Source organism: Macrotis lagotis, chromosome 1 (assembly GCF_037893015.1).
Source record: "Macrotis lagotis isolate mMagLag1 chromosome 1, bilby.v1.9.chrom.fasta, whole genome shotgun sequence".
NCBI classification, from domain to species: Eukaryota; Metazoa; Chordata; class Mammalia; order Peramelemorphia; family Peramelidae; genus Macrotis; species Macrotis lagotis.
Window position 1 is genome coordinate 239,192,195 of NC_133658.1, and position 17,567 is coordinate 239,209,761.

General features: G+C 35.6%; 1 protein-coding gene across 1 annotated transcript in view; it reads left to right on the top strand.

Annotated features, from left to right (window-relative positions):
• The window catches only part of RBKS (ribokinase), a 132,204-nt gene that overhangs the window by 50,772 nt on the left and 63,865 nt on the right, over positions 1 to 17,567 (top strand). The window contains exon 3 of the mRNA XM_074209809.1: positions 16,144 to 16,207. Within this exon, the coding sequence (XP_074065910.1) occupies positions 16,144 to 16,207 (64 nt within the window). The remainder of the gene's footprint in view (positions 1 to 16,143; positions 16,208 to 17,567) is intronic.

Here is a 17,567-nt window from a genome sequence, read left to right on the forward strand (position 1 = left end):
AGAGGAGAATCTTAAGATGGGCATTAAAGCACTAGCTGGATTTGGTTAGGCCTGAAGGAAAAAAGGGATGGTCTAAGGAAGCTATGGCTTATGCCTTTTTTTTTGTTTGTTTTTTTAGGTTTTTTGCAAGGCAATGGGCTTAAGTGGTTTGCCAAAGGTCACATAGCTATTAAGTGTCTGAGGCCAGATTTGAAATCAGGTACTCCTGATTCCAGGGCTGGTGCTCTATCCACTGCAACTTTAGGCTTATGCCTTTTAAAGTTGTTTTCAAGTGATAAAAAAAAAAGCCAAACTTCTGGGACAGAGCCAAGATGGTGGCATGAAGCTAGCACACTCTCAGAGTTTATTTTAATACAACTTTAAATGATGCCTTTTACAGACCTTAAAGGTATATATCCAACAAAAAAAAAGGCATAAACTAAGTTCTCAACTCAAAATATTGTGTAAGATCTTCAATAAAGATCAGTCTCTTAGAGGGTAAAAGAGAACTATAGCAGAGAGTAGGCAGGAGAATGGGAAAGTCAGTGGGAGACTCCTAGCCACTGTGTAATTCAGGTCCTAGGTCAGCAAGCCACCTTGATAGCAGGCTAACTGAGAAGGTCCCAATCCCAGCAAAGTCTAAGCCCTTATGCTGGGGCAACAGATGGGACTGGATTGGGAACAAACCACTTCAAAGGCAGTGTCTGGGCTACTTAGTCAGCACCTTGACAAGTGATGAGTCAGGGACCTGTTCCCTATCCTAGCACAAAAAAATTTGGGATTATAATCCCTGTAGCTCAGGAGCAGAGCTCAATTATCAAAATGAGCAAAAAAGAAAAAAGTGCAAACCATGAAAAGCTACTTTTCAGAAAGGGACAATAAAAATGCCATCTCAGAAAAAAAAGCAGTGACAAATTGCCCATTTTTGAAGCCTCAAAGGAGTTTATGAATTGACCTCAAATCTAAAACCTCATAGAAGAGCTCAAAAAAGCATTTAAAAAAAACAAAAGAGAGAAAGAAGAAAAATGGAAAAAAGAAATAAGAGCTATTCAGAATTATGAAAAATTTACTGAAAAAATCAATTCCTTTAAAAGTTAAAATGACTAATAGAAAAAGGATATAATACATCAAAGAGTAAAATTAAACAATAGAAAAGGAATGCAACTCACTTAAAATTAAAATTAACCAACTGGAAAAGGAAACACAAAAGCTAACTGAAGATAATTCCTGAAAGTTAGAACTGGATAAATGGAAACCAACAGCTCTAAGAGATGCCAGAATTCCAACAAACAAAACCAAAAGACTGAAAAATATAGAAAAAACATAAAGTACCCTTTAGGAAAAACAAACAACCTGAAAAATAGATCCAGGAGAGATAATTTACGAATTATTGGTGTACCCAAAATCTTTGATCAAAAAAAAAGCCTGAAAAATATCCTCCAGGAAATTATCATGGAAACTATTCTAATATCCTAGAAGAAGAAGACAAAAATAGTCTTTGAAAGAATTCACAAATCACCTCTAGAAAGAGATTCCAGAATAAAAACTTGAAGAATATCATGGGCAAATTCTAGAATTCTCATCTAAAGGAGAAAATACTGCAAGCAGCCAAAAAGAAGCAATTTAAATACCAAGGAACCACAAACAGAATTACACAAGACTTATAAAGCTTCTCTATTAAAGGATTGGAGGGTCTGGAATATGATATTCTGGAAGGCAAAGAACTTTGGATTACAACCAAGTATTAACTATCCTACAAAATTCAGCATGTTCATTCAAAGGGAAAGATAGATATAGATAGGACCTCTAAAATTTTCTGGTAAAAAGACCAGAACTGAAAAGAAAAATTTGATTTTCAAATACAAGCCTCAAGAGATGCATAAAAAAGAGATCTTGAGTCTTATATTTGAAGATCAAGGGGAAAAAATAGCTAGTTGAGAACATTAAACTGTATACATCCCTACAAAGGAAGATAATACTTGTAACTCTTGAGAACTGTATTTTTCGTAGAATAGTTAGAAACATACTTAGAGAGAGGATATATAGGATGACTATGAAAATGTTGAGCCTTTAGCCAATATCTTAACTAATGAGGGTTAAATAGAGTTAAAGGGTTGTACTTAGAGGATATGAGTATAAACAAGTCATGAAGTGATATTGATTACAAGTGAAAGAGGGAGAGTACTTAGAGGGCATAATTAAATTATGAAGTGATCTTACTTTTACTAGATACTTTAGTTAACAAGGGATGTAATACAATAGGGACAGAGGGAGAGAATATACTTAGGCTGGACATAGATCATGAAGTGATTTTACTTTATTCCCTACTTAAGTTAACAAGGGTTGTAGTGCTATAGTTATAAGTATTATAGGGATAGGAGAAATATACTTAGAGAGACTAGACATAAATAGATCATGAACTAATTTTGCCTTACTTGATAGTTAGCTACAATTAGAGGGATTGTACTTAGAATATAAATGGTTCATGAAATGATTTTGCTTTGCTTCATACTTTAGCGCATGAGGATTGTGTGACTAGAGGATACTTGAAAAGAGGGAAGGGAATGAATTGTATATAATTTGATGTCATTTATGACTCTTGAGAAGTATATTTCTAATGGACAGAAGAGGAGAGTGTACTTGGACAATGACTAAGACAAAGTTGCTTATCATTTAGTCAATCAACCCTTGAGAATTGTATTTCAATCAGGACAGATAAAAGGAGCATAAGAAAGATTACATTAGAGAAAGGGTAGACATTAGAAGATAAATAACACCACTTGAAGTGCACAATGATCTATATAATCCTACTCTTCACAGATTTGGCCCAAAGAGGAAATAGCATACATTCCCAATTGGGTTTAAAAATCTAAGTAGGGAAAAAAAATTTTTTTTTTTAAATCTAAGTAGGGGAAGAAGTAAGTGATAAAAGAGAAGGCAAAAGTAAAAGTTAAGGTTAAAATTAAAAAGAAAAGGTAAAGGAGAGAGAGAGCAAATCATTGGTGAGGAGGGATAAGGGGAAAGGAAAAAGTATAAATGGGGAAACATAGCATGGAGGAGAAATACAAAGTTGGTAATCTTAACTGTTAATGTGAATGGAATGAACTCTCCTATAGAACAGAAGCAGATAGCAGAATGGATTAAAAACTAGAATCTTACATGTTCTTTACAAGAAACACATTTGAAGCACAGAAACACATGCAGGGTAAAGGGCAAAAGACTGAAGCAGCATATATTATGCTTCAGTGTAACAATCCTGATCTCAAATAAAGCAAGAGCAAAAATAGATCACATTAAATTAGGATAAGGAAGGAAAATATATCTTCCTAAAAGGCACCATAAGAAAATGAAGTAATATCATTATTAAACATATATATATATATATATATATGTATGTATATGTATATGTATCGAGTAGCATGGCATCCAAATCCTTAGAGGAAAAGTTAAATGAATTATAGTGAGATAGATATAGACAGCCAAACTATAATAGTGGGGAATTTCAACCTCCTCTCTCTGAAATAAATAAATCTAATAAGAAAATAAGCAAGAAGGAAGTTGAGAAGGTGAATAGAATCTTAGAAAACTTAGATTATGATAGAACTCTGGAGCAAACTGAATGGGGATATGAAAAAATAAACCTTTATCTCTGCAGTACATAGCACCTAAACCAAAACTGAGAATGCATAAAAACCTTACAATCAAATACAGAAAGGCAGAAATATAAAATGCATCCTTTTCAGATCATGATGCAATAAAAATCATATGTAATAAAGGGAATGAAAAGATAAACCAAAAATTGGAAACTGAATAACCTAATTTTAAATAATGAGTGGATCAAACAACAAATCATAGAAATAATCAACATTTTTCATCTAAGACAATGAAAACAAGGAGACATCATACCAAAATTTATGAGATGCAACCAAAGCAGTTTTTAGGGAAAATTTTATCTCTAAATGTTTACATGAATTGAGCATGCAACTAAAAAAGCTAGAAAAAGAAAAAATTAAAAATCCCCAATTATATACCGAATTAGAAATTCTGAAAATCAAAGCAGAAATTAATAAAATTGAAAGTAAGAAAACCATTGATGGGGCAGCTGGGTGGTGCAGTGGATAGAGCACCTGCCCTGGAGTCCGGAGGACCTGAGTTCAAATCTCATCTCAGACACTTAATAATTACCTAGCTGTGTGGCCTTGGACAAGCCACTTAACCCCATTGCCTTGCAGAGAGAGATTAAAGCTATATAGTGATATGAAAAATGCTCCAAAACAATATTGATTAGAGAAACGCAAATTAAAACAACTATAAGGTGATCATAACCTATTAGACTGGTTAAAATGGCAGAAAAGGAAAATGAGCAATGTTGAAGAGAATTTGGGACAGTAATAATGTAAGGTTGCTGGAGTTGTAAACTGATCCAGTTTATCCCAAAGAAATCATTAAAAAAAAATGGGAAAAGTTTCACATGTTCAGAAATATTCATAGTAACTTTTTTTGAAGTGGCAGAGTATTGGAAATTGAGGAGATGTTCAACAATCCAGAAATGGCTGAACAAGTTATAGTATATGAATGCCTAGAGTATTATTGTTCTATAAGAAATCATGAATGGTCAGATTTTAGAGAAGCTTGGAAAGAATTACATGTACTGATGCTGAGTAAGTGAGCAGAACCAAGAGAACATTATACACATTAACAACAATATTATGAGACAATCACCTCTAATGGATGCAGCTCCTTTCAGCAGTTCAGAGATCTAGAACAACTCTAAGAGACCTGTTATGGACAATACCATCCATATTCAGAGAAAAAAAAAACAATAGTCATGCTATGTTCACTTTTTTAAAATTTCTTTTATGTTTTTCCTTCCTTTCTCTTGGCTTTTCTTTCCCCTTAGTTCTAATTCCTTTCACAACATGAGTAATATATAACTATGTTAAACATGAATGTACATGTACAACTTTTACCAGACTATTTGCCACCAAGGGGTGGGGGGAGGAAAGAAGGGTGATATAAAAATGAGGAACTCTGGGGCGGCTAGGTGGCGTAGTGGATAAAGCACCGGCCTTGGAGTCAGGAGTACCTGGGTTCAAATCCGGCCTCAGACACTTAATAATTACCTAGCTGTGTGGCCTTGGGCAAGCCACTTAACCCCATTTGCCTTGCAAAAATCTAATAAAAAAAATGCGGAATTCATAAACTTGCAAAGGAATGAATATTGAAAAAATATCACTGCATGTTACTGAAAAAATAAAATAAAATTTCATTAAAAAAAAAAGAAGGAAAAAGCCAGCATAGCTATATTAGAAAGAGGTACAGTTTAGAGGGAATTGGGAGCAAACTGTGGAGGACCTTAAATACCCTATTAAGATATGTTCACTCTAGGCCATGAGAAAATGCTTGGAGATTTGTAAGATTTCAAAGGAATCAAACTGTCAGTAAATCTAATAGCTTATTTTTATTAACTACCTACAGTATAGCAAGTACTATGTTAATACTTCTGTAGAAAGCCAAGTATTATCCTAAATATCAATAATAGCCCCCTAGTCAACATTTTTATACTACCTACAGTGTCTAAGACCTTGTGTTGAGTTCCTTACAAGTTTTATTTCATTTGAGCCTTACAACAATCCTGAAAAGTAGGTGCTAGCTTTATCTTCATTTTACAGATAAACTAAAGCAAACAGAAGTTTCAGGGTCACACATCAAATGAGTGTCTGAAGGCTGGATTTGAACTCAAGTCTTCCTGATTTCAAGTTAAACCTATATCTACCACATCACCTCACTGCTTCTGGATCTAAAGGATACCAAGACAAAAAAAGCAAAATCACATTTCAGCTCATATTTATTAAGTGCCTGCTTTGTTCCAGGCAATGTTCTCGGCTTTGGCGAGACAAGTACTTTTGGCGAGAAAAGACACTAATTTCTGGGGACATCGAGGAAGACTGCACACTGATCATGGTCAGGTCCTGAGGCTTATTTATCTTTGTAACTTCCCCATCTCCCAGCAAAAGATATCAGTCATCAAGGTTTTGTCAATAAATGAATAAATGTTCTATTCAATTATTGAGCAGTGATTTATATTTATATTTATAAAGTACAACCTTAGAACTTATAAAATCAATTCTTTTTTTTTTTGGATTATGCATCCATTCTATGCTCTTTTAATAGAACTCAAGCATTGCTGATTACATTGAGGGATAAGATAATATAATTTCTCCTAAAACTAGCCAAGTTGGCCTGGACTTGGCAACCTAGAGTACTGATTTGTTTAATCACAATAATTTCTGCCCCACTGATGATGAAACAGACTGTTATTGTTACATGAAACAACAGTATTTTTGCAGTGCAAAAACCACTTATTTTTTCTCAATTTTTTAACATTTTCACTTAAAATTTTGAATTCCAAATTCTATCCCTTCCTCCTTTAATCCCCTTCCTCCTCCCTGAGATAATATATAATCAGATATAGTTTATATATGTGCAATTATGTAAAACATCCATATTAATCTTTTTTTACAAGATGATTCAGAATTAAAATAATGAAAAAAAGTAGAAAATAGCATGCTTCAGTCTATATTGAATCAATATCTGGAAGTAGATAGTATACTTCATCATTTGTCCTTTGGGATTGTCTTGAATCATTGTATTTCTGAGAATAGCTAAGTCATTCACAGTTTTGCATTGTAATAACATTTGCTATTACTGTGTACATTATCCTGGTTCTGTTCACTTCACCATGTATCAGTTCATGTAAATCATTCCAGGTTTTTTCTGAAATCATTCAACTTTTCATTTCTTACAGCTCAACAGTATTCCATTACAATTATATATCACAGCTTGCTTAGCCATTTCACAATTGATGGACATCTCTTTGATTTTCAATTCTTCATCACCCCAAAAAGAGCTACTTTAAATATGTTTGTACAAATAGGTCCTTTTCTTTTTTTCTGAATGTCTTTGGGATATAGACCTAGAAATGGTAAAAGCCACTTATTTTCAATAGCCAAAATGGATAAACTTGCTTTACCACAGCATAAAAAATAAAAAATTTCCAAAGGAAAGAAGAAATCATAGAATTATTCATTATAGAAATGAACAGATGGAGTACAAGATAAACTGATATGAAATGTCTCTTTCCTTGGCATCATTAATTTGCTTCTATAAACCAAACTACCTGGTAGTAAGCCAGAATTCCAGCTGTAATGATGTAAAGTCCATTTGGTGGAAAAACGACTGATGTTGAGCTAAGGGAAAATGTATGCTAAGAAATTGTGAATAAGAATAAGAAGTATGAATTACATCAATATTTTTGTAATGACATTCACAAGAGTATGAAATGAAATAGCTGCAGGAGTTTGGTGCTTGGTATCCATGACCACCTGAGTTATGGACAAGGGTAGTCTTGTGATGGTTGCTGATGATATTTTAACATGAAGACCCCCTACAGAGGTTAAGAAAAATGAAGTGAATATCCCCAAAGATTGCACAGGCATCCTGCACAAGACCTAAACAGATTTGTTTGAGTACTCTCCTCCTCCTCATATGTTCTTTGGCCATAAATCAAATTAGCACTGCTAACATGGAAGGAGAAAGAGGAAATCATTTCAAAACATACTGAAGTATATTCCAACATCTAACATGTCTCCTTTTGCCAGAAAATTCTTTGAAAATGTGTAATTCTTATTTGTTATTTCATAGTTCATACATCATTGGCTGTAGAACTGAAAGGCATCTTAGAGGCCATTAAATCAAACCCCCTCATTTTACAGATGAGGAAATTGAGAGTTTGTGACTTTGAGTTTGTAGCTTGCCTAGGATCACACACCTAGTAAGTTTCTAGAGTAGGATTTGAATCCCATTCTCCTAGGAAACAGCACACACAGGAGGCAACGAACTCTCCAAGATATAGAAGTTGTTTCTCTACCAACTTGTAAAACATTGCACTCGATCTGTGTCAGAGATTCAAATCCCAGCTCTGCTATGGTGGGGGAGGGGGGGGAATTTGAGCTAGTCATTTAAATTCCTTTGGGCCTCAGTTTCATAATCTATAAAATGAAATGATATGACTTCTAAGGACCTCCTTTTCATATTTTCTTTTTTCTTTTAAATTTCAATTTTTTAACTTCTCAAAATTCTATTTTCTTTACCTTCTACCTCTCCCATATTAGGGGGAAAAGCTACTTTATTATAGATATGTTTAGTCAAACAAAGCAATTTGCAACATTGGTCATGTTCAAAAAGTATCTTCAAAAAGATGTTCATGTTCATGTTCAAAAAGAAATCTATCACCTCTCTGTCTGGAATTGAGTAACCTGTTCCATCATCAGTTCTCTAGAACTATGGCTAGTTTGTCTTTACAATGATGATTTAACTGTAAGAATTGTTCTCTTTGTTCTGATCATTTCACTATATGTTCATACAAGTCTTCTCAGCTTTCTCTAAAACTCTCATCTTATGGCACAATAGTTATATTCCATTATGTTCATATACCATAATTTATGCAACCATTGCCAGTTAGTGGATACCCATCCATTAGTTTCCAGTCTAAACTTAACATTTCCTTTGAACTGCTTCGATTCTGCCTTCTTCACAGAGCATAGCACCCTCACTAATGAGGACATGCCATGGTGGATGATCCTGTCTTCCATGCTGCACAATAAATTCCAAAGTTCTTAAGAGAGACCTTCAGTATGACCCTATATAGCTTCTTCGAAGCCTCCTGTGAGTGCTTGCCTTGTAGGAGCTCTCCATCAAATAGTCTTGTTGACAAGTGTGCACCTGGCATTCAAACAATGTGACCTGCACTTATCATTCCACTCTCTGTAGTAATATTTGAATGCTTGGCAGTTTAGCTCAAAAAAGGACCGCATCGTCTGTTATCTTATCCTGCCAGGTGATCTTCAGAAGCTTCCTAAGACAATTTAAATGGAAGTGATTCAATTTCCTAGCATGGCAGACTGTCCAGGTTCCCAGGCAAAAAACAATGAGGTCAGCATAAGGGCTCTATAGACCTTCAGTTTGGTAGTCAGTCTAATACCTTTTCTCTCCCACACTTTCTTTTGGAGCCTCCCAAATACTGAGCTAGCTCTGGCAATGAGTGTATCAATCTCATTAATGTGTACCTCCCTAGAAAGGACACTGCCAAGGTAAGTGAACTTATCCATAGTATTCAAGACTTCTCCTTTTGCCGTAACTGATGGTTCTCCATATGGATAGTATGGTGTTACTGATGGAAGTACCTGTGTTTTCTTGGTGTTAATAATTAGGTCAAAGTTAGCACAAGCAGCAGAGAATCAATCCCTACTTTGTTGCCTCTCGGCTTCAGAGGCTGCATTGAATGCATAAACCATCTGCAAACAAAATCATGCACCAACACTCCACTTTAGTCTTGACTTGTAGCCTTTTCAAATTGAAGAATTTACCATCAGTGTGGTCACTGACCTTGATGTTGTGTTCATCCTCAGTGAAGATGTTTGATAATGTGGTTGAAAACAACATGCTAAAAGGCATAAAGCAAGCCTTGTTTCAATCCATTGGTAACTGGTAAATCATGAGAGCATGATTCAGAACCTGGGCAAGCATGATGGACATACAATACTAATGAGCTTTTCCCAAGCAATCAAATTTTGACATAATTTTCCATAATTTTCAATCCTGATGGTATCAAAGATCTTGGTCAGATCTTCAAATGTTGTATACAAACCTCTGTTCTGCTCCTGGCATTTTTCCTGGAGTTGTTGGACAGCAAACACCATATCAACGTTTCTCTACTCTTTCTGAAGCCACACTGGCTCTCGGGGAGGTGACCATCTTCCAGGTAAAGGATCAGCCTAGTGAGGAGGATTCTGGCAAGAAAATTGTCACAGGACATCTATTCCCTTTACCTTTTTAGAGTTAGACAATGCAGGCAACCATGAATTCCTGTAAAATAACTTTCTCATGTCATATAATCTGGAAAATTTCAGTCAACTTTTGGATGAGCAATGACCCCCCCCCCCCACCTTAGATCTCAGCTGGAATAAAATCAGCACCAGGTGCTTTGCCACATGAAAGGAATCTAATGAGCATTCAAAACCTCTTCCTCAGCAAGGATAGATTGACTTCAACTTCAGGTAAATGGTCAATGGCTTCTACATTGAATGAAGATAGTCTGTTAAGAATACTAAGGAAATGGGGCGGCTAGGTGGCGCAGTGGATAAAGCACCAGCCCTGGAGTCAGGAGTACCTGGGTTCAAATCCGGTCTCAGACACTTAATAATTACCTAGCTGTGTGGCCTTGGGCAAGCCACTTAACCCCATGGCCTAGCAAAAACCTAAAAAAAAAAATACTAAGGAAATGTTCAATCCTTCTCTCTAGGATCATGTCCCTATCATTAATCCATGAGGCTCCATCTGTACTGAGTAGTTAAGATAGACCATAGGTCTTTGATCCATAAATGAGCTGTAGGGAGGAAAGCTTTACAATGTTATTTTAACTTGGCTCTACATACTTATAGGGCTATCTCTGTTTAGATATAAAAAATATTATTCTAGATATTTATAATTTTCTAGCCTGGAATTTACCCCCTACTGTGCAACACTTAATTTTTCCCAAAGGAAGGACTTTTAAAAGAAAGAAGGGGTTCTTTTGGTATGACTCACAGAAGTAAGAAATAGGATAATTCAATACTTACCTGGCATTGGAAGTGGGCCAATTTACTATAGATAAGTCTTCTTTGACAGAGGATTCCTACTATAAGAGAAATCTCTTGCACTGAAACTGTACTAAGGTTTAAATATTATAAGACTTAGGAAGCTGTTGTGGATAGAATGCTGGACTAAGAGAAAGTCTAGGTTGAGATCCTGCCTCAGACACATTTATGAGTTATGACTGAGCAAATCACTTGACTTCTCAAAGTCTCAGTTTCTTCATCTGTAAGATGGAGATAATAGCAGCTATTTCACAAGTTTGTTTCAAATGAGAGATACTATATCTAAAGTGCTTTGCAAATCTTGAAGCATGTGAACGTTTGCTATTATTGGGATTCTGACAATATGAAACAAATGGAAATAAGAATCTTTAAAAAATCTAAGAAAGCAGTAAAGAGGTGAAGAATTATGCTGTCTGAAGAAGCAGATATCAAAGGAGACTTCCAGAATCTCTAAAAGCCTATCAGACCATTGGTTTCTGGCAACATTTCTGCCATACCTCATGAGAATTTTGGCTCATTCCTATCATTCCATCTTGATTTCACATTATTCTCCTTTCCCCAAGCTACGTACCCACCATACTAGACAACTCAGCTGTTCCTCTAACTGGATATATTATCTACTGATATCATGCATTTAGATGTTTATCTATAAAAATAAGTTTTATTCATACCTTTCATTTCTGCATCAAATTGCATTTTCTGCAGCTCTCCTCCCTCCCCCCAGCTGCTAATAAAATTTCTCTCTGAGATTACCTTCCATGTACTCTGTATTTAGCTTATATAAGCCTAGGTATTTATAAGTTTGCATTGCTTCCATATACATGCACTTCTCCTTAATTAGAATGTAAAGTCTTTGAGGTCAGGGAATGTTTTGTTTTTCTTTTTTGTTTCTCCAGCACATAGCATTGATACAGAGAAGGAACAAAAGAGGGATGGATGGATGGATGGATGGATGGATGCATGGATGGTGGATGGATGGATAGATGGATAGATGTGTTAAGCATTAACTATGTGCTGAAAATACAAATATAATTGCAAATATAAAGGCATGATTTTGAAGTCCATCTTCATCTAAGCCACACCATAAAATAAGGGCTCCAAGAGGAAATCACCAGGAGGATTTAGGGAGAAGGAGGATGAAATTATAGGATGGACAGATTGAAGGAGTAATTAGATCTTCCAGAACAAGAAGGCTCCAGTTCTAAAGAAAATCCCAGGCTTATTAAATACATATTGACTGACTTACTGACATCACCCATTTCCAATTGTGCTATTCCTCCCTTCCCAATTAATAAATGGATGCATGAATGAAACTTGTCTTTTAGAAACATATTCTAGTCTATTGTCAAAGAACATATTTAACCAGAGATTCTCAGCAGCACTCACCCCTTCCTCCACCCCCGTAGGGCCAAAGGACTAAGAAGGAACTCTGGTGATTTACACCCCTTAGCAAGAAACCAAAGTATGTATCCATCCTCATGGAGCTTAAGTTAATCAAAACCAGCTGACTCCATGATTACATCTGACAATACCTGCTACACTCCACAAGAACCTCTGCATTTGTGCAGGTTATTCCCTGTTCCTGAAGTTTACTTGAACCAATAATATTCACATTGATCAGCATACTTCTGTTCCCTTAAACTTATAGCATTCCAATAATCATGAACTCCCTAGAGACCCCATTCCCCATCTTTAGCTCTATTCCCTCAATCCTATCCACCTTTACCCTCTACTCTCAGTATACTATATCAGATTTCCCTACCTTTCCACTGTGCCCTCTATAATGCCGACTCCATAATTATCAAATTTCTTTCATCTCAAATCTATTTCTTACATCTTCTGACCCTATCTGAGACATGGTTCTCTCCCTATAACCCACTTCCCTCACTATCCTTTACATCTCTCATAATCCCCTATTCACTGGTTATGATGCGGGAGCTGGAATATTCATTGCTCCCATTGACAATAAGAGGCTTGCCTTCAATCACCTTCAATAAGCAACCTCTCCTTCTTTGCTGTGCCTTCTCCAAATTTATCACCCAATCCAGTTCTTAGTGGCTCTTATCTATATATCACTAGGACATTCTCCATCCTTCCCCAATGAGTTCAGTACCTGGTTCATAGTCTTTCTCTCCTTCCCATCTCCTTCCATATACTATGGGACTTCAGCATACATATTCATATCCCCTCAAAATATCCTAACTTTCTAGTTCCTCAATCTGTTCAAATTCCTGAGGTCTACTCCATTCCACTTAAGCTACACAGAAGATGGCCACACCATTGACCTTGATATCACCCACAAGTTTAATACTTTAATATTTATGAACTTTGAAATTCATTCATCTGATCATAATCTTTTATCATGCCATCTTTCCATATGCCCTATGACCCATAACCTAGTTCTTCACCCAAAACATGATCTTTATTCTTTCTGTCCCTCATTTTCTTTCCTTATTCTAGCACTGGCTACACTACTTCTCTTCCCTATCTCAATTCTTTGGTGAATCAGATCATCTGTATACTCTCCTACATTATATTTCCTTGTTCCTTCATCCTATTACCAATCATATCTTGCCAAACCTCAACCCAGAACTACTCCTGCTGTCCACTTCCCTTTCTTTTATTCCCACATAGCTGAACAGAACTAAAGGAAATCCCAAAGCTGCGCTAACTGGGTCCACTACTGATTTATGCAATCTGATCTCTAATGGACCCTAACTGCAGCAAGGCAAACATTTAGTTTACTTCCTAACTTATTTTTTTTCCCTCCCTCAATAGTCTCTTTTCCAAACTTTGTGAGCTTTCAAGTCTCCCTTCTCTTCTTGGCTTGTGGAGTCTCTCTCCATAGTGTGTATTCTAGACTTCCTTTCTTTGAGCATTTCCTCTACTCCTCTTTAGCTTCACACTTCACTGAAAAAACCCAAACTGGCCATTTGGCAAGACCTCTCTCTTTTTCCTTTGTTCTCATTTCACATCACTGAGTCACTTCCCCCTTTGTCTCCTCCTCCACTCTGATCTCAGATGAAGAAGTAATCCTCACATCATAGACAAATGAGAGAAACAAAGAACTTTCAGAACTATAGGAAAAGAATTGATGACCAAACCCTTGTTTGAAAGGGTCACAGAACAATTTCTACAAAAACATTGCTGAGGGAAATTAAAACTTAAGCTTTTTCCTCTGTGCAGTGATCATGATTCCAGAGTAATGATGATTACCAATGCTACTTGTTTTCAGATAGAGGATAGATTTAAGACTGAATGAGATATACTTGTGCTCATAGACAGTGTGGGGATTTGCTTTCCTTGGCTATTTATTTTTATTACAGGGGTTTTGTTTTTCTTTTAAATTGAGGTGGAAAGATATAAGAGAAAGAAATTAAGTGCTTATTAATTGAAAATCAACATTTTTTCATTTTAAAGGTGCCCCTTCTCTTTGCCATGTCTCTTTACACATCCTTGAATGTACTCCTTCCTCTGTTCTCTAGGAGATAGCTCCCTCTGTCATAGCCACTCTTTCTTTTATTTTATTCCCTCCTATTTCCAATTCTTTCTCTGATCCCTAGAAGCTTGTCCTAGTCTTCCTCATTCTTTAAAAAAATAAATTCACTTTAAATATCACCACTACATATCCTATGTCTATACTTCATGATTAAACTCCTTGAGAAAACTATATGGGTTCTTTTATTTGACCCTATCCTTGTACTGTTTTTTAAAACCCTTACAAACTTTTCCAACTCATCATTCAGCTGTCTTCTTCAAAGTTTCCAGTGACCTCTTGATTGGCAAATCTAGTGGTCTTTTCTTAATGATGAGTCTCCTTGAGTTCTGTTTGACACTGTCAGCCACAGTCTTTTGTAGACTCCCTCCCCTCTAGGTTTTTGAGGCACTTTTGCTGCTCTTGGTTTTTCTCTCTAATACTTTATACCTGCTAATCTTGTTTATCACTGTAGGTTTGCCCTCTTTTCTGTTCAATTTTCATCATTTTAAAAATTATTTTGAGAGCTATATATCCATCCCTATTCCTTTTACTGACCTATAGTCACACATCTCCAGCTGCCTCTTTCATCCAAAACTGAGAGAACTATAGATAATTCAAACTCTATATGTCCAAAAAAGAATTATATTTCCCCAAAAAAAATTTTTCCCAGTTTCCCTATTACTGCTGAGACTACCATCATCTTTCCAATCCCCCATCCTTGGTGGTTTCTTGTATTTCTATCAATCATTTCATATATCCAATCCTTCACAGCATCTTTCATATGCATCCCCTTCTGGACTCATACCTTTACAACACTAGTTCAGAACCTTATTACTTCTCCCCAAGATAATTTCGGTGGCCTTCTAACTATTCTCCATATCTCAAGTCTCTCTCCATTCCATTCTATCATCCACTCACGACTGTCTAATCATATCACCTTCCCTGCTCCATCAGCACCAGTGAGTCTCTTTTACCTCCAGAATCAAATATAATGCTGTTTGGCATTGGAAAAAAGTTCTTCATAACCTAGCCCCTTCCTGACTTTCCAGTCTTCTTCCTCCTTTCTCTTCTCATATTCCCCACGATCCAACTACACCTGCCTACTTGCAGTTTTCAACCAGGATGCCATCTTTTTACGTTTGCTGTATCACATGCCTAGAATGCTCTGCTTCTGCCTCTGCCTTTTAGTTTCCCTGCTTTCCTCCAGGAGGCCTTTTCTGATTCTTCCAGATGCTAATTCCCTCCCCCTTTCAAATAATCTTTTTCTACTTTGTATGATTCTTATAATAGTCATTATTTGCCTGTTGTCTCCCTCATTCAGATGTATGTTTCCTAAGAGTAGAGACCCCTTTTTTCCCTTTCTTTGTAACCCCAAAGCTTAAAGATGCCTAACAAATAGTGAGCACTTAATAAATGCTTATTGACTGGCTGAATCCTCACTCTCCTTTATCTCCATATTTCAAAATCTTTCTCTTCTTTCAAATACTTAGCTCAGGTGTCCACTTCATCAAGAACTTTCATAGTCAGTTTCCTTCATCATATCCTTGATAAGTGGTCCATCATGCCTCTTATAGTACCTCCATTGATGAAGCATACTACAATCCATTCCATTACTAGATGGTTCTACTAATTAGAAATTTTCTACTGTATTAGACTGTATTTCTATTAACTTTGCTTCCCTGTAATTTCCATCCAACTTTATCCTTTTGGACCAAACTGATTGTCTAATCCATCTTTCACGTGTCAGCACTTCAAATACTCATGAAGTGTTTTTCATTTTAGGTAGGAAATAACTAGAACATTAATTCATAGTGTAATTCTCTGGGCTAAAATATCAAGTCTAACATCTTACATTAAGAGGATTAATTAGTTCATGTTTATAAAGTATAGTACAGATATGCCCTTTTTAAATGTTAATTTTTCTAAAAACTACATCATAGCATTTTGCTAAATGTAAAAGCTCTAATATTCATCATCTCTTTGGTACAGGTTGGCAAAGATTCTTTTGGCAGTGATTATATGGAAAACTTAAAACAAAATGATATTTCTACAGGTAAAGAGTCATCTTTTATAGTTTAAAACATCTTTTTTTTTGTTCTTGTTATGGGAGGGAAAAAAGTTGGCTATAAAAACATTTATTATTGCATTATCCTCTATTGGCCAAATATTTTTTCTCCCTCAGTATTTTATCTAGTCTAGTTTGTGTAATTTAATTCTTCTAGGATAGGTGAAACTTAAGCCGGTTATTACTTTCTATCAGGTAGCCTGGCTTCAAACTGAGGTGGCAGAAAAAACTGGAATGTACTGACCTAAAAGGCATTTAGGATAAAATCTTAAGTGGATAAAATCTGAAAAAGTAAAGCTGGTCAAGACCTTAATGCTGAGAAGTTCCATTCAATAAATACTTATCAGATGTCTGTGTTAATCAAGAGATAGGATCAAAAACCACCTGGAAATGGGGAAGTCCTGTGTTTGAGCCCAGCCTGTTACATACTCCAACTCTTGACAAATTAACTTCTTAAAGCCCCAGACATATCTTTAATATAAATTGCAAGTCAGTTTTCCTTTCTTTTTTTCTCTTTTGTTTTTGTAAGGCAGTGGAGTTAAGTGACTTGCACCAGGTCCTAATTTGATGCCTATCTATATTGTTGGTGTTGATTCCCTCATTTAAGAATTCTCTGGACCAATGAACACATAGGCCCAGACCAGAAAACATATTGTATAAACACATGTATGTATGTACGCATATATGTATGTACATAAATATACAAGTATGTGTACATGCATGTGTAAGTATTATAAAGGAAACAACTAGTACATTTCCCACATTTAGAAAAGAGGACAATGGAGATAGAAAACTTCATCCAAAGTCACACATTTCATTAGTGGTAGGACTGTTATTAAGGTCTTCCTCATTTGATTTAATCCAATCTTCCTTCTGTGTTATTGTGTGACATTATGCTGCCAACAAGACTTCACCTTATCACAGTTTCACATATCATAATTTTTTGTAGAAGGCCTATAAGAATAGAATCAAGTATGCTTTTTTAATCTTACTAGTCAGTCTCTTTTTCAATGAAATAAATAAATGAAAGAAAAAAGAAAAATTATTTAGAAGAAGAAAAAAGCTGATGAAGGCTGGGGGGAGGAGGGAATGATTGAGGGGGAAGAAAATCTTATATACTTCAGATTCTATTTTTAATATATATTACAAAGCAGTTATACTCAAAAAAAATGAGGCTGGACAAAAAAAATAGAGGAAGAGTTTGATGGAATAGAATAAATATACCAGACATTTAAAAAATTAGTATTAGTGTACAAATTAGTACACAAAAAAATTAGTACTTGACAATGTTTTTTAAAAAATTAGAACTCAAAAGAATTCAATTTTTAATAAATTATTTTTAGAAAAT